Source organism: Gossypium raimondii, chromosome 11 (genome assembly GCF_025698545.1).
Source record: "Gossypium raimondii isolate GPD5lz chromosome 11, ASM2569854v1, whole genome shotgun sequence".
NCBI classification, from domain to species: Eukaryota; Viridiplantae; Streptophyta; class Magnoliopsida; order Malvales; family Malvaceae; genus Gossypium; species Gossypium raimondii.
In genome coordinates, this window is record NC_068575.1 from 42,218,319 (window position 1) to 42,237,107 (window position 18,789).

General features: G+C 32.2%; 1 protein-coding gene and 1 long non-coding RNA gene across 4 annotated transcripts; both read left to right on the forward strand.

Annotated features, from left to right (window-relative positions):
• Positions 1 to 6,428: 6,428 nt before the first annotated feature.
• On the forward strand, positions 6,429 to 8,011 carry LOC105803831 (homeobox-leucine zipper protein ATHB-40). Its single transcript, XM_012636243.2, has 3 exons — positions 6,429 to 6,619; positions 6,708 to 7,021; positions 7,634 to 8,011. The coding sequence occupies exons 1-3, from the start codon at positions 6,508 to 6,510 to the stop codon at positions 7,850 to 7,852; spliced, it is 645 nt and encodes a 214-aa protein (XP_012491697.1). The 5' UTR covers positions 6,429 to 6,507; the 3' UTR covers positions 7,853 to 8,011.
• Positions 8,012 to 9,795: 1,784 nt separating this feature from the next.
• LOC105803833 (uncharacterized) lies at positions 9,796 to 16,219 on the forward strand. 3 transcript variants are annotated; one of them, XR_008190779.1, is made up of 4 exons: positions 9,796 to 10,089; positions 10,216 to 10,328; positions 10,414 to 10,503; positions 10,983 to 15,868. It is a non-coding gene; the product is annotated as an uncharacterized LOC105803833 (long non-coding RNA). The 3 variants fall into 3 exon arrangements; XR_008190778.1 differs by lacking the exon at positions 10,983 to 15,868 and adding an exon at positions 15,906 to 16,219 and having other exon boundaries at positions 9,797 to 10,089; XR_001136635.2 differs by lacking the exon at positions 10,983 to 15,868 and having other exon boundaries at positions 9,800 to 10,089; positions 10,414 to 10,740.
• The last annotated feature ends 2,570 nt before the right edge of the window (positions 16,220 to 18,789 follow it).

Below are 18,789 nucleotides of genomic sequence, written 5' to 3' on the forward strand. Positions count from 1 at the left end.
ATTGCACTAATATGTGTATAATATAAACCTGATGAAAAAGTAGGTAGTCTTTCCAAAACATATTTCTTTCCACATTCAACATTTGAAATATATATATATATTCGATATTTTTCTCATTTATAGTCTCAATATGATATTTATTAAGACGAATATCTTTAAAACTCAATAAATTTCTTTGAGACTTGGTGGAATATAAAGCATTATCAATGACAAATTTTGTACATTTAGGTAATAATATAATAGCTCTTCTAGAGCCTTCAATAAGTTTTGAACTTTAGATATTGTATTAACATGGGCATTACTCATTGTCAAACGAGAAAAATATTTTTTTTTATCTTTGAGTATCGTATGTGTTGTAGCACTATCTGCAATACACATGTCTCCTTTGATTTTGGGTCCATCGAAATTTTGTTGAATATTCATATTCTTCATTAAAACAAACAACATATAATATGAGAAACATTGCAAATATTTATTAAATATATAAATTATTCTTTATGCAAGAAAAAACATACTTAAAACAACATAAAAATGTCAAAATAACATCAATTTTACTAATGATTCTCAAAGAAATCTGCCACATCTAGGTGAGTTATATTATTAAGGTCACTAAATTTATCATCCTCGTAGGTAAGGTCAGTTTTAGTATTATAGTGAATATATTCATCTTTTGCTTCCATTTCATCATTTTGAGATATAAAATTTGTCTCCATATGCTTTCCCTTCTTTTTAATGGATGCTTGATAAAGTTTCACAAAATGTTCAGACGTACAACAAGTACGTGACCAATGGCCCTTCATACCACATCGGTAGCATATATTCTCAACAATCTTTGAAGGATTATTTTGACAACTTCTTTCTTTTCTTTCATTGTTATTCTTTTTCTGGTGGTTAGAAGTATCATTGTTATGACCACCATGATAACGATTACTAATACATCCTCAACCACATCCCCCACTACTTCCACGGCCACGACCACGACCACGACCGCGACCTCTATATTTTCTATTTTCATAATTATTGTGTACTGCTACATTCACTTCAAGGAATGGTGCAAAACCAGTGGGACAAATTCCATGATTTTTCATCAACAGCTCATTATTTTGTTCAGCCACTAAAAGGCATGAAATCAATTTAGAATATCTTTTAAAACCTTTTTCATGGTATTGCTGCTGCAGGAGCACATTAGTAGCATGAAAGGTTGAAAATGTTTTCTCTAACAAGTCCTCATCAGTTATGTTTTCTCCACATAATTTTAGTTGAGAACTAATTTTGAAAGTTTTGAATTGTATTCACTTACAATCTTAAAATCTTGCAATCGTAAGTGCATCCAATCATAACGAGCTTTAGGGAGTATCACCATTTTCTGATGGTCAAATCATTCTTTCAAATTTTTCCAAAACTCAAGAGGGTCTTTCACAATGAGATATTCCACTTTTAATCCTTCATGTAGATGATGACGAATGAAAATCATTACTTTTACCTTGTCTTGATTAGATGCTTCTTTATCTGCTAATATAGTACTTCCTAGACCTTTAGCATCTAGGTGAATTTCAACATCTAACACCCATGACAAATAATTCTTGCCTAAGATGTCTAAGGCCGCAAATTCAAGTTTGGCAAGATTTGACATTATAATCACTTGAACCAAAATAAAAAAATTAGTAAAATAATAAGCATTCTCAATCGTAAAATAATTCAATTATACATACCAAATTTGCCAAATAATAATATGTATGTCAAATATTAGCATAGAGAGGAATAGTCATAATAATAACTTAACACAAATTACATTAATTAAATTTTTTAATAAAAAAAACATGTATATATAATTATCATTATTAGATTTTATTTGTAAAAATAAATGTGCAAATGTTACCCAAAGCAAATATTTCATCTAGAAAATAAAATAAAAGAATTATGAAAATACATATACCATATATAGTTTAACGAGGTTATACGGGTAAATTATATAAAGTCGAAATGACGTGAACTTCACTATAAACTCGTAGAAGCTCGTGTTGGTAACGTGTTATAAAAAATTAATAAAACAATAATAATAAGTAAAAAGTGGATGAAAAATACGGAGAGATTTTTATTGTTTAATTTTAACTTACAATGTGCTATTTATAAACTCCTTTACATTTAATAAGTAAATTACATTCAATGAATTATAATTACTCCATTTAATTATCTACTGATTATAAATGAAGTAAAGAGTTAAATCTCGTTACTTTAATATATTTAAAGAGGTTATAGACCTCTATTTAATATATTTACAACAATTTGAGAATTGTTGTTTAATTAACACCTCATTGAAGTTGGAAGATAGGGAAACAAGAGATGGACGTGTCGGGACAAACATGACAAAACCATTTATTATTAATTTAAGCTCTTTCATTTTTCATTATTTAGTCAAAGTAATTGAATTCATAAACAAAGCTCAAAAGCATATTCAATGGAATCTCTCCCACGCCATGCGCATCTTTCTCAGCCTAGCTTTTCTGATTTCTTCATTAAACAATAACAAAAAGTACAGCTCAAATTAACTTAAAGAATCTGTCTATATATATATATATATATCTTGTTGGTTTCATCCTTATCCTTTCTTTCTTATAACCTAAGGTTAAAGTTAAGTAATCCAAGTTTAACCTTGATTTAAATCTTAGATAATGCTAGGTATAACAACCTTTATCTTAAGGGATTGACACCCATTAATTGTCTGTCTTGATCACTAACAACCTTATATCATTCATCCTTTCCAATAACGAAAATTCATGTCACATTGGTGCTACAAGGGGACCCAGTTATATATCTATTTCGACTAAGAGTTAGCACGCTAGTCCTAGGCAGAAAGTGAAGCCCTCAACCAATTTCAGCAGTTTTAGATAGAAGCAAAATGGAGCCATCAATGTTTTTATAGCAACTATATATCTTTTTTCCACCAATCCATCCAAATTATTCATCATAAATTTATTGATTGATCTTTTAGGATATGATTCATCTAAGGTGAACTTACCTTTTTAATTTCTCCTTGTTTACATGCATGAAAAAGAAAACAAAAAGTGATGGTTAAAGTGGGATTAATTCAAAGAATGAAATTAGAGCATGAATGCGGCTAGGCATCGACATTGGAAGAGTCCTAAGTGTGTACATCTCCTGGAAAGGAACACGTGTATGGACAGAACTTGAGGTGGTCCCAAAATAAGCTAAGTGTCAGAGAAGAGTCGGAACTGGGGACTGTAATTGGTTGCACCCCATGTGCATTCCCTATGCCCATGAAACCAGTCATTGTCAGCCCTTAAAAGAGGGTCTTTTCCATCACTTACATGGCTTGAATTTGAGCCACGCTAGCTATTAGAATCACCCTTTGTCGACCTTGTAGAAAACTGGAAACCTTTCTGATCAGATCAGTGTTTGGATTGACGTCATCTGTGTCAGACAAGACACATAGAAAAGCAGAACATTTACCATTGTTCCACTGATATTTTGAGAAAGAAAAAAATATAGATGATTACTTCCCCTATTGTTCTTAGGATAATTTAGTACAGCCTGAAACTGTTCTTTGTTTTATTAGATTCTCCTTGCCTCCCCATCTTTGGAGGGAATTAAACAAACTACATTTCTTTTGTATTTCTTTTTCTTTCTTTTCTTTTCTTGATAGTATTCACATGATCTTTATCTCTTGGTCAAATATGGGTTTTGGAATTCGTCACCTCAGCTCAATATATATATCATGGCAGGAAGCAAAGCTTTTCTCTGTCCGATGTAAAGTTTCTTGAGTTAATAACATCAACATACTTACCAATAACAATAATGGGTAAATGGTAATATTAACTTTGGGCAAGTATTTGGTTATGTAAGTATATTTATTTTATATAGGTAATGAAAGAGATGGGGGAAGAACAAGTCCACTACATTGTGAAAATCTGTCAAAGAAAATCATTATTGGTTAGAAAAGTAAGAGCATCTTTTCAATGTAATGGCAAAATAGGCAGAGCATTTTCCTTGGCATTTAATTCGTACCAAGTTAAAGCAGGGTGTGTGTGTCTGTCTGTCTTGTCCCATGGTAATTCAAAAGAAGGAACCCCTTAAGTCACCGGGCCACCGCCAGCCGTGCCAACCAACTTGTTCCTCGTGCCACTTAGCCTCCTAGCTAGCTATAGCTAACTTTTAACTTCCCACTGCCATCCAGCCATTGTATTCTGTGGATCAAAGGACCTTTGCTTACTGACTTGATGCAACTCACCCATCAATAAAAAGTTTTTGGCTTTGATGTTCCCTCAAGTGCCTTCATGAAACTTATGGGTGGAGCTCCACCTTATCTGTTTCACATTAATATATTATATTCACGACATGAAAAAATCAATCTCTTTATGAAGTATACATACGAGACTTTTTCCAAAGACACAGACAAAGTGGGTAGTGACTCGTGTCCTTGTCTCCACTCCAATATTCCCCCAAAGCATCAGTCAAGTGAACTAACCATGAGTACACGTAAATTAGTGTACAAGTTTTGTTGTCATCAAAACCCCATGAAAGACCAATTAAATCCAAAGGGTGATTAACAATCCAAGTGAATCATAATTTCAGTCGAAATTTGGACCTAAACATAATATATATGAATAGTTAAATTGTGGGGTTTAAGTAAATTATAATTTTGTCACATCAATTTAACACTTTATCAATGGATTTCATTTTTCAATTACAAAATTGTGGATATCAGAAATAATAATAAAAAAAGTTATGTTGTTTTAAGCAGCTCTTCCACCTCAGTTACTTTGTTTTTTAGTTATAAAATCATAACCCAATCCCCTATTCTTTTGGCTTAAAATCCAATAGTGGAAAAGTTCATCTTAAGAGTGAAATGATGGAAATGTAGGAAACATTGTCCAATCAAAAACTAGAAACAAAACTGTCCTCACATGAAAAATGCACTGTAATTACTCTAATTTTATATAAAATCAAGACGTCAACAATGACGACACATCCTCCCTTCTAGTTCTGACCTTAAGAGATTTCTCCAACAACCTTAATATTCTTTCAAAAAGAAAAGACTACTTCCCCGATGCATCTGTAATAATAATATTTCTTAATTCCCTTAAAAGAAAATGATAATACTTAATGAAAGTACTAACTAATCCCAAATTTTCATAACTTTTCTTTATGTTTTTCACTCGTCTCTCGAGCCACGATTGAGATATGGTTAAAAGTAGTCATGGGGTATTGGCTCATAGTAATAACCATTTTACAGACACATGGAAATAAGTGAAAATAACTCCCAATTGGACAACCATGGCTGACTAGAATGCCCAGATCCAGAGGCCAAACCTAATTTACCATCTTTGTTTATTGACTTCAATAATGGCCAGCTTTGGGATCCCCAAACCCCTTTTAGTTAACTTGCAAAATTATGTATTACTTGCTTGCTTACCTCCATCACCCCTTTATCACTTAATTTGGAAAGCCTACCAATCCTAGTTTTGTCTAAGGAGATCACAATTAAGAGAATGATTTATGTTAGGTTTTAAGTTAAAATCAGGATAATTATTTCTTTTACAGCTTTCAACGAAAAAAAAATTGATCCTTATCTCATGCACAGAACTTATATGAAAGAATATCATAGAGGTGTGTTTGATAAATTATAGAAAATTTTCAGCATTTAATATTTTAAATTTATTTGGCAATCATTTTAATTTTTACTTACTATAAAATTTCAACCAAAAGTATTGAATAAGGTAAGGAGATACGTAGGTACTTATCACTTGAGGTAGAAAATATTAAATTGATTTTATTTTATTAAAATTAAAATAAATTATTATTTTTAAATAAGAAATTCAAATTATCGTATTTATCTTTCATCTAAAAATATTCAAAATGATATAAAATATTATATTAATAAGATTAAAATTAAAAATAAATAATCTTTTAAAATTAATATTTATTTTTATCAAACAATATAATTATATTCGCACTTATATTTGAATTTTTCAAATAATTTTCTAATACAAATTCAACACTTATAAAATTTAACAATAAAAATTTAATACTTAAAATTTTCACATTTAAAAATTTCAATCATAAAACTTTAACCAAACCATGTATTATATAGTGAAAAAGAAAACGATGAACTTTTGGAATTTAGGGTTTTGTTAGTCCAACTTTATCCACTTGTTGGACGTGGAGATGGCAAATTTGGTTGACAGAATTTTCCAAACTAGTTCAATGATACAGTGTAGATGTGACAGTATTTCTTCTTGTCTCAAACTAGTGTACCAAATTGTAATACTATAATGGCATTGTTGTTATTCATAAGAACGTGATGTCCAATATTGGAAACAAAGGTCTTATGGTAAACAAACAACTGCTAACTAGTCCTACTCTCAACCCTATAAATAAACCACATCACTTCCTTGACTCATCCATTACTTCTTTCAGGTATCACCCATTTCTCAATTTAAGAAAGCCAGAAAAGAAAACACTCGAAAAGCTAGAAAGAAAAAGAAAATGAGCCAAGATTATGAAATGATGACAAGCCAAATGAATGAACATGAAGATCATATTGCTCTTATCTCCCAAATCTACCCTGGATTTTACACCCAAATTGCAACACACCAAGGTAATGATCAGTGTGGCATGGACTTAAAACCACAAACATATTTGTTCTTGCATTGTTTTATAATTAAGCCAGGCTTTTGGTTGAGCAGGGGAACCGAAGCCTCGACGGCGGCGGAAGAAGAACAAGGGAGGGGAGAACAGCCAGTGGGCGGTGGCTAAAAAAAGGAAGCTTAACCAGGAACAACTCACTCTCCTTGAACTTAATTTTGGTAACGAACATAAACTAGAGTCAGAAAGGAAAGACCGGATTGCTTCGGAGCTGGGACTTGACCCTCGTCAGGTTGCTGTTTGGTTCCAAAATCGTAGAGCTCGTTGGAAGAACAAGAAGCTGGAGGAAGAGTATAGCAAGCTCAAGTCTCTTCACGAAACTGTTGTTCTCGACAAATGCCGACTTGAATCCGAGGTATGTAAATATACATATATCTTTTATTTCCCAAATGAAATCATTTTAACTTGCAAAAAACAAATTATAATCTGGTTTTAATCACACTTGGAAGTTTATTTGGATGTTTAAATGTAAACACTTTGTTTTTCTTTTAGACATATTTCCTTGTGGTTTCTTAGGAACCAAACAGGGAAAAATATGTATGTTTTCAGAGATTAAATAATTAAAAAAATAATTCAAACTCGAAGAGGCGTTTGTTGGAAGGAAATGAAACTAATTAAGGAAGTAGCAGCGTCTTTGATCTTTATCCTTTTGATAAAAAAAGATATGGTGACCCACCAATATCAGAACATGCACGAGCTCAGGGCTCGAAGAAAGCCATGTCATGTACTTATGTTGTTGGGTTTAAGCTATTAAAAATATCAGTTAATGAGATCATAAGTTTATGTGAAAGTGGGAAACGATATTCTTGGACAAAAAAAGTGGGAAAACATTGACAAGGAACAACAAACAGCCACCTTATTGAACAACAGAAAGTAGTTGAAAAACAGAGGGTCCACTTCCATACACCATACTGGCTAAGCCCACTTTTACATTCAATTTAAATTTGTTCTTTGGTTACAATTATAGGTGGTAAAGCTTAAGGAGCAACTTAGCGAGGCGGAGAAGGAAATCCAGCAACTGACGGAACGAGTAGATGGGGTTTCCAGCAAATGTACAAGCTCATCTGTACTGTCAATGGAAGCCATTGACCCAGTTTTCCATGGGGAATTTGGATATGAAGATGTTTTCTATATTGGAGAAAACAATTATGTTCTTGGCATGGAGTGGATGAATCTTTTTATGTAATTATCAGATCACTAGTTAGCGTGTGTAGATATGGATAATTAAGACCCCCAAATCCATTGTAATTAATCCTTGATTTCTTTTCTTAACTACTGTTCTAATGTTATATTAAGTGTTGTAATGTTAACTTAGATTCATATTAATTTAGAAATCTCTTTTAAATAACACTTTTTACCCCATACTGTATTTGACATTTAAACCTAAATTTTAATTTTGGCTTTTCAAGTTTTATAGTAAAATTATCGGAACACCTCCTTTTAGTCTTTCATCCTCCCCAACAGTGTCTTCCTCTTTCGCTTTAATGTATCATTATATTATTATTTTTAAAATTTATAATTTAAATTAATTTATTTTTAACTTTCAACCTCATATTTAAAATAAACATTTTAACCTTCCACTCTAGTTTTTTATAACGATGATTAACAAATAACATTTTTCCACAATACTTTTGAAAATTACTTTCTGTAGCCGATTGAGTCTTAATTGGATTGACATTAACATTATTATCAGTGTAGGAGGACGTGAGTTCGAATGTGCTAAAGCTAATTATTCTCTTTTATTTAAGGGTTGGGAGAAACTGTAAATAATTTTAAGTATTGTATCAAAGATAAAATATGATAAAAACTTTTGAAATTAATATTAAAAATTACTTTCTTTAAAAACACTTTTCAGCCATAATAGTAGTAAAGTATTACACATTTATGTTTATAATCAAACTCTGAAATGGGGTCATAATCTCTACTGTCTTTGTAGTAGAGATTGAAAGAAAATTGAATTATTAATTTTCTGAACAATAACTTCTCTTAGGTTTTGTTTAACAATTCATTAAAAAATTAAATCAACTAAAAATATCAGTTAACTACGTTTTATAAACCATAATACAAGAACAAATTATAGAATTTTTAATGAAAAAGTATAAAATTACTTCTTACTCAATGTATTTTTCAATTCTTTTTATTTTATTTCTTTTAATTTTATCCTTTAAATTACTTTTAAAATTTAAAAATTACATTAATTAACCAGTCTAATCATATTCGTACTTAATTTCATGAAATATACCAAATATATTTTATAAATTAAATTCAACATAAATTTTTAAAATTTATCAAACAACACCTGACATAATATATATGTAAATAATGAAAATTTTAGATTTCACAAATCAATTAAAAATGATTACATGCTCTTTAATAATAATAGTAGTAATAATAAAAATAAAATATAACACTAGAGTTTAACTATGAATCACCAATCTCTCCTATAAAACCAAAGGAAAGAGAAAGAGAAAAATAAGATAAGAGTATTTAGAAGTGAAAATTTTCATGGATAATAATACCAATACATTCCATTTGTTGATAGGTGGCAAAAGTAAATCCATTTGACTATGAAACCATTATAAATTAGCAGGTGTGTTTGGGTAAAGCAAAAAGTGAAAATGCTTTATAGCAATGCAGATACAATGCACCAAAATCCATTAGCTAGGGTTTTCAGGTTCTAGGATGGCAGAGGATCTCATAAAGGTTAGGAACTTTGATTATCCTCCACATCATATATCCCCACTCAACTTCATAAACAAAATTAATTGATAACAGAATATTATGATGATAAAGATCCTGGTCATCTTATGCTTGCTGGTTAAAACGAAAGAAAAATAGACAAGGATAGTGGAATGTAATAATAATGAACCTTTACAATGAAAGAAACAAGTTATATTAAAATTAAACAATGAGAAACTCTTTGAAAATGTAAAGGTAGAAGTAAGTTTAGTCTTTCTTTTTTCATATTAATTTTGTGTTTTAGGTTTTGGCTTTGTGTTATAAATTTCGAATTTTATTAATTACAGATTTTAAGTTCTTTCACAAATATTTCTAAATATATATATATTTTTTGAATAAATGCTGACATTACCAAACCAAATAAAATAACCGTCAAAACAAATAAGTCTCTTCGACTTCCACAACAATCAAAAAAAAAAAAAAAAAAAAATTTGAAAACCCATTTTCTTCCCTAAACCGCTTCAACTCTCACCATAGACTCAATGACATGTTCTGGTTTGAAAGGATCCAATTAAAATGTTAGCTCTCGTTCTCTGTTGTAGCGCTATTTCCATTTCGACCGTGATCGTTATGTGGTTCTGCACAAATTCCTTTCCTCGACCACCACAATCTCCCGAATCGCCACCGGCCCCTCCTTCACCCATGAACATCTCGCTTCCGAATGAAGCCCTTCTTCATCAGCAGGTAAGCCACCCTATTACCTCCCCTTTTGATATGTTGAAATTTGAAGCTTTCAAAACCCATTATAATCTGTTTAGCTTCGCCGATGTAATTACTAACCTCCGATCTGTCCATACCTTGTATTCTAAGCTTTGAAATAATCATGAGTGAGTCTCCTTCAACTTTGACTTTTCAAAACCCCATCTCTTGGGCAAATTGGACGGCCTAAACGACCTCTAAAGCTTCAGTTACCTCCACAGACGGTATGTTCCTGTTCCAATTACATGTTGCACCAATCATCAAGCCTTTGTTGTCCCTAATGATTATGCCTGAACTTGATGCCTCCAGGTCGTTGTAAAATCCCCCGTCGAAGTTAACCTTGACCTACCGATTTGTTGGGGGCTACCACCTTTCTGTTTCCTTAGTCACGTTTCTCGGGTAAAAGTCCTCCAATATTTTTAGTTCTCTGATATATCCTATTATGAATGTACATAGTTCACTATTGGATTGCCTTTTACCTTCATGTAATAATTTGTTTCTTGATAGCCATAGTGCCCAGATGGTGATAATAATCAATACATGTTGTTGATTATTTCTTATAAACAACTGTTGGAGCCATTAAAACAAAAATTCCCCTATTTGATTAAAATTTCATGTGACACCCAATTGCTACCATACTTATACTGCACAAAGACAATCTTGGCAAGCATGAGAAGTAGTCTCTGCCGCCTCTCCACAACGCAAACATACATCATCATTTACTAGCCTTCTAACCTGAAAATTAGATCTAGTAGGTATATGATTATGTAAAACTCTCTAGTTTGTAAATTTCATTTTATCTGGCACCTTTGCTTTCCATAACTATCTGTAAAATGTCTACTTTTCTGGATCTATGCCTTTGTACAAATCATTCCCAGTTTCTAGAAAGCCCCGCAACAGGAGCCAATACCCACTGTGCACTGTATACTCTCCATATTTCTCGAATCACCATCTTAACCTGTTCGGTAACCCGTACTGCACCAATGGGATACTCAGTGTTCTCTTAGCTTCCCGATCATTAAAGGTGACATTGACTACACTCTCCTTCCATTTCCCACTCTGTTCGCCAATTTCATCAGATACAAAATTTACCTCATTAACTTGTGATGATCTAATTATGTAGGGTCTGTCTCTAGGCAACTAAGCTACATCTCAAACTGGTATTGATTTTCCATCGCCAACTTAGGCTTTTTTACGCAAACAATACAAAAAAACTAATTAAATACCAAATTGGTATTTCAATGGCATTATTTACGAAAATAGTATAGATTGAACAGTGTCGGGGGTGTAGAGAGATAGGGTGGCAGCACCACCATTATTTTTCCACCCAATTGTAAGCCCATCATTAGCTCGTGATTTGATTAAAAAAACTAATTTTAATGGTAGAGGGGGTACGGGTGGCAGCACATGTAATTTATACCTATACACGAGTGAAAACTGAGTTAAAATACGGGTTGGAGGGGTGAAGGGCATGTGTCAGGCGACACTCAGGTGGAGGGCATTTGATAGGCAGCACCTAGGTGGAAGTGACAACCAAGCCCAGAGACGAGGAAAAAAATTTTGTAGAAGAAGAGAAAACAAAGAAAAATTCGTAATGTTAGTACATATGAATTGTAATTTTTTTACAGTATATAATTTTTTAAATAACTTATTTGGAAATTTAATTATTTTTACAGATTTAATATTAAAAAAGGATAATCAATTCTTCATATGCGTTTATTTCGATGGAGTAATTTTGATAATAACAGTTAGATGTATATTTAAATGTCACTAACAAATAGTAATGAGATTTAATAGAAATATGTCGGTTGATAATATGAAAGAATGGATCAGTGCAAAAATTGTTAGACATTGTGGGAGGAGGATCTCAAAACTATTCTACAAATTAACAATGTCGACAAATCCCACCAAATTCACTGAGATAAAACTTGTAAACGATGAAGATGTGGAGACAATAGTCGCACTTTATTGCTGGAATTAGAGCGATCACACTGAACTGATTCAGTTGCTTGCTGAGTTAGCTGATATGGACCCACTTGAAGATTTCATTCCATTAAGTGAAGAATATAGAGTTCAAGATCCATGTACGGAGGTTCTGGGAGCGTTCGTTGATAGGCGATCGATTGTATGGAAGTTTGACATCAATCTTAATGCTCCACCTGCATATGAAAACCTTAATCCGGGTTCTCGTTTACAAATACATCCGGTGGTGATTGAGATCGATACAGATGGTGGTGATAGATATGATAATAATGGTCCTTCTGATCATGATATTGAAGATTACAGTGATCCCGATCTAGACAAAGTCTGGAATGATATCGATGACGAATGCGCGAATGGAAGTGGAAATGCTAATGTGCCTTCAGTCGTGAACCCAGGTCGAGGTATTATGATACGCAATGATCCTAAAGAACACATGTCGATCATTAATCACGATACGGTGCGTGCATCCGAGTTCCCAGAGTTCCCTCGATAAACTATATGCGCACCGATTAGCCGCAGATCTCGAACATGAAGAGTTGTTTTTGGGAAAAAAATTGGTGACCAAGGAAGACTGCGTACTTTCCATTAAGTGGTATAGCATGAATGTGTTGGATGGCTACAAAGTTGCTGCCTAAACTGACATTTCATATTGGAGAGTGTTGGAAGTAGGTAGAAGGGTGTAACTGGCGGGTACGAGCCGTATTTATCCAAAGGTTGCAAATGTGGGAGATCCAAAAATTTGTTGGGCCTCACACATGCACTTCTACACTTATGACGCAAGACCACCACAAACTTGATGCCAAAATTATCTGCTACTACATCATGCCAATGGTGAAGGACATGTCGACCATTTTTGTTTCAGTACTGATTGCTCAAATGCAAGAACGATTCTAATACCGAGTGTCATATCATAAAGTATGGATAGCTAAATAGATTATCATAAAGCAGTTGTATGGAGATTAAAATGTGTCATATAATGAACTACAAGGGTAGATAGTCGCTACGCGATAGTACATGTCAGGGACTGTCATTGCGTTGCAAACATGACATTATTACGACCCAGACGACCAACTACAACAGAGAAGAAGAATTTTCCACCGGATGTTCTGGACGTTCGATCCATACGTGCGGGGCTTTTCCCACTGCAAGTCATTTGCGTAGGTTGATGGAACTTGACTATATGGAAAATATACGCAAATCTTACTTATTACAGTTATTCAAGACGAGAATCAAAATTTCTCCAATAGGGTTTGCCATTGTGGAGTCAGAGTTAATGGAATCATGGGAATTCTTCCTTATAAACTTGCGAATGTATATTGTTAGAGACGACAATATTTGCATCATATATGATAGATCAAACAGACTAATTGTCGCGGTTAGGCGTTCCAGTGTTTCGTGGAGATCCGTTTACTACATCCGACACATAGCCTCTAACTTCCATCGAGACTACAAGAATGCAGACTGGCGAAAACAAGTTGTGAACATGGTTCAAATTCGATATCAACATATTTTTGTAATGTTATTAATACTTTAAAAAATTAATTCAAAAATTTAACTTGTCTTTTCAAAATACATACGTAGCGTATAAGCTAGAACAACACTGTTTAAGGCAAAAGCTAACTAGACTTGAAGGTGACATGTAAAGTGAAACGAATACTCCTTTCCGAGAGTGGTTAGGTACTATAGAGCTGTGCCAATGGGCTCAAAGTTTTGATGACGGGTCTTAATATGGTCATATGACCACCAACCTAGCAGAGGCGATTAACTCAATCTTGAAGCGAACATGACATTCTAATTTCATCTGTTTTCTCAGCTACGTTCTACAGGTTGACGACCTTGATACCAAGAATGAGGCTGAAACAAGTAAACCAGATGGAAGCGAGACACGTGTTTTTCGAGGTCAGGAAGGCAATGGATGCGAACCGTCAAAGATCGAGGTTGATGAATATAGAAATATATTGTCAATAATTAGAAACTTTTCGAGTTATGGAGTCCATCGACCGTCGACTGGGTATCCTACCTAGGTCCTATGGAGTTGATCTCTGAAATAGACGGTGCGGTTGCGGGAAGTTCTAGACACTTCGTCACCCTTGTACGCACATAATGTAACATCCCATTTTTTAGTGACATAAAAAATAGTGGTTTCGGGACCACAATTTTGACAAGTGAGTTAGTATTATATTATTTATTTAATATTTATAGAGTTAATATTGAGTCGTATTAAATTTTAGTAAAGAAATTCTAATGATTAATTTGTTAATTTACTAAAAAGGACTAAATTGTAAAAGTTGTAACAATTAGTTCTAATAATTAAAGATGTTAAATAATTATAGATTTATAAAGTGATAGGCTTAATTGGTAATTAAACCATCACTAATTATAGTGGATAGGTATGGGCTTGAAATTGTTAAATGTTTGATATTAAATAAAATGGTAAAATTGTAATTGAGTAAATAAATGAATTTTAAACAGAACATGATGGAAAATTTATCATGTTCTTTCTTTCACCCTTTCCAAACCGAAACACCATAGATGAACTAGAGAAACTTTCGGCCAAGCTTAGGGATGCATGCATGGTAGGTTTTTTACTTCTGTTTTTAGTAATTTTTACATTTTTGAGATCGTTGCAACTAGGTCCTGTTAACTCAGGTGTTAATTTACAAAATTGTTAAATGTTCTGACATGTGCCATTATTGAATTTATGAGATTTTTGAAGTTTTATGATAGTTTTGTAAGCTTGATAGATAAATAATATTATTTTGTAAAGTAATTTTTATTGATTTGGATGATTAAGGATTTATTTGTTAAAGTTGTAAAATCTCATGAAAATTTTGTGAAATAGATAAATATATGGGCTATTCATGGGATATATGAAAATCGGCAAGCTTGATTTAAGCTTAATTGTGCTCAATTCGATAGTTTCAAGTTTAGGGACTAAAATATATAAAAGGTAAAGTTTAGGGGTAAATTTGTAAGTGCGACAAAAAAATACTTCAATGCATAATTAATAGTTTATTTGGTTTGAATTAATTTAATTAAACTAAACTCTACTTTAGATCAAGAATCTCAACGAGTGGAGGATGTATGAGGAAAAAAGAAAAATTATTGATTAGTCTCTAATAGTCGAATCATCTTACAGGTAAGTTCATATGGTTACCTTTAGTTATAGTTCATTATTAATTGATGTTAATGATGATTATATATATTTTTTAAAATTTTGGAAATGAAATTGATTTATGTGAAATATCATGAATCTCTGAAGTGATTTCGATGGATCGAGTAAAAGTTTCATACATGAGATTTCTGACTGAATTTCTATTTTGGACTGAGCTCCTGCATGTGTTGCGAACTTGGATATACATGTGACTTGGATTTAGCCTGGACTGGTAATCTGTTGTCATTTTAAAGGTTTAACCTGGGTTGGTAATCTTACATGTATATATAGCCTTGGCCAGGCTATTTTTTTGTATTGTGATTGGTTTAGCCCGGACGGGTAACCTGACACAATTATTTTGTATCTGATTAGCTCATACGAGCATCATCTATTTTTTGACTTATGTATTGAATATTTTTACAAAGATCCATCAGAAGAATAAAGATTAATTGATACATAATTGTTTCAATGAAATAAATGAATTACAAATTTTGTATGTTTAAATGTTTACTGTCCGTGAAGTTGTTGAATCATATTGTGATAAGGTTTTTACTTGAAATGCTATACGCATTTAACAATTAAATGTGTATGGTAAGTTAGTAAATTGAAGTGTCTGAACCTACTAAGTATTCCTTATACTTATTTTTGTTATTATTTTCTGTAGATCCTGAATATGTGGAGTGTGTCGATTAGATCAACAGAGCTCACACCTACCATCATCTGATACCGATAGCTTTCGAAGTGTTGAATTGTGGTTATATATGGCATGTATATAAGCTACTTATTTTGCTAAAGTTGGTCATGTATATAGCGTGTTTGTTTTATTAAGTTTGAAAATATTTTGGTACTTTGGTTGTAAATGCTTTTATATGTAAAGTTGATACATGTATTGTAGGTTTGAACCTTTTGGCAATGTGTAATAAATGTCATGTTGAATTGGTATATAGGTGGATATATGGTATCAAGTTATGATGATAATGTTGTTGGCTCTTGATGTTTGAATAAATGAGGCCAAAAAAAAAAAAATTCAGCCCGCTTCCTAGGCTCGGGCTCGACCCGACCCGAAATATGGGCATGAAATTTTGTCTAGGCCCGGCCCGGGAAAAAAATACTAAGCCCGAGCCCAGCCTGACCCATTTTTTATGATAAAAAAATGGTTTTACTATTTTAATAGTCTATATTTTTATAATTTTTAAAAGATTAAATTAACTTTTTTTATCATTTGAGGGCAAAGTGTAATTTTACCATTACTATTTTAAAATTTTATAAATTATAAAGAGTTAAAAAAGAATTTTATTTTTATTTTAGAGTAGAACCCTTGCCCATTAAATATCATATCAACAAATTTAACAATACTAATAATTAAAATTGAATTTTAAAATTTGAAATATAAAATTAAAATTTTAAAATAAAAATAATAAATAATAAATTTCAAAATATACGAAAAGTAAATGGAAGTGAGAATTTAATGATAATGTTTTTAACCTTGGTTAACAATGCCCTAATACCACTACAAGTTTGAAACTATGATAAGGAATATTGTTACCCAATTACTGATTATAAAATCTTACCTTTTCATAATTTGTCAAACAGAGACAATAATTAAGTGTAAAGGTTTTCACACTTTTGTTCTCAATTTTGCTTCTTTCCAGATGCAATAATTAACGAATAAATGGAGAAACGTGATTATAGTTATCCAAAGCTTCTATTTTTCATACTATTTTACTTAATTTCACCGATACTTAAGTTTAACAAGCAACTAAATGGCATTAAACAAAGTACCTTGTGCACAAATAATGATAAGAAATGGCTTCTATATTTATTATTATTTTCTTAAATTTAGTAAACACTAAAATTTTATAAAAAAACATGTAAAATATAAGGAACCAACCATAATATTCATACAATAACCAATCAACATATTTAATTTATAACAAAATATAAATTGTAAGCTAAATTAAATTTTTAACATTTAGAAAAGAAGTATCCTAAAAAGCAACCGAAGAAACATCATCCTCATCGTCCTCGTCGTCCTCATCGTCCTTTTTGCAACCAATTTCTAACATGAAATAAGAATAAATAATTAGATAATCAAATTGATGAAAAAATAATATAAAATTACAACAATAAAACGAGAATAATAATTACCTGCTAAAAATCCCTTAGCTCGCATCCAATCATCCAAGCAAACAACGGCTTGAACCGTTTTTGGCTTAAGTGAACTCCGCAAAGGTGTGATAACTTTCTTACCCATGCTAAAAGCCGATTCGGAAGCTACAGTCGATATTGGAATTGCCAAAAGATCACGAGCCAATAATGAAAGCTCATTGTATCGAACTGAACTTTTGCTCCAATAATCTAAAACATCTATTTGACTATTCAACTCAAGCTCCGGTTCTTCCAAATAAATGTCCAACTGTGACTTTTCACTCCTAGTGCTAGATTCATTTAAATACCGTTTATAATCATCACTCTCATCAAAATATCCCCCAAAATCAGCACTATTAACATTGTGTTCATCCAAACCAGAATCAACAGGATTTTTATTCGAAACATTAGAACTCCCAGCCAAAGAGGAAGACATGGATTTGGATTTCTTAACATACTCATCAAACAAGAGTCTAAGATTGCTAAGAATGGTTTCAACAAAATCTGAAGCATGAATACCATAGATTGTATTAAAGCAATACTGCACATAATTCAACTTGTAACGAGGATCTAAAATTGCAGCACATGACAATATCAACGAATACTCAGCCCAATACTTATTAAATTTCTCTTGCATTTGCTTAACCATTGGAGTTAAAAATGAATAAGGACCTTTAACTGTATCAAGCAAGACCTTGTGAACCTTCCAAACCCCTCTAAAATAAAGATTAGCCGTTGGATGATTAGAACAAAAAAAAAAAAAAACACAAGTCACATCATAAAAGAGTTTCAAAAATTTTCAAAGAATAGCAACATTTCTCCACTCTTCGTTAGAAAGTGCAAACATTTGATAATCTTTATCCCGTTGGCCCCAATAATCTAGCACATCTTTATAGTAAAGAGAAGATTCAAGCATCAAATAAGTAGAATTCCATCTCACACACACATCATGACGCAACTTTTTGGTCTCATTCAAATGAAAACTTTTGTAGGCCACATCATAAAATCTTTCCCTACGAATTCCTGACTTTTTTATGTACCTAATCCCATTTCGAATCTTACCAACAACATCATCAACAAGTTCCAAATTAGCTTTAACTATAAGATTCAATATATGTGCACAACATCTAACTTGAAAAAAAACACCATCACACAAATTAGCTCGGTTTGCATGAAAACGATTTTTAAGACAAGAAACCATAACATCATTATAAGAAGCATTATCCAAAGTGATGCTAAAAATTTTCTTATCTATACCCCATTGAGATAAACATAAAACAAGTTCATCCGCTATGTTCAAACCATCATATGGAGGAAATAAAGCTCTAAACCTTATGATACTCTTTTGTAGCTTCCAATCTTTGTCAACCCAATGAGCAGTAATGCAAATATATTCATCA

Excerpts from the sequence above, each read along its gene's own strand:
- LOC105803831 (XM_012636243.2), top strand. The coding sequence starts at position 6,508 with ATGAGCCAAGATTATGAAATGATGACAAGCCAAATGAATGAACATGAA. Across the intron at positions 6,620-6,707 it reads CCAAATTGCAACACACCAAG|GGGAACCGAAGCCTCGACGG; the intron begins GTAATGATCAGT and ends TTGGTTGAGCAG. Across the intron at positions 7,022-7,633 it reads AATGCCGACTTGAATCCGAG|GTGGTAAAGCTTAAGGAGCA; the intron begins GTATGTAAATAT and ends TTACAATTATAG.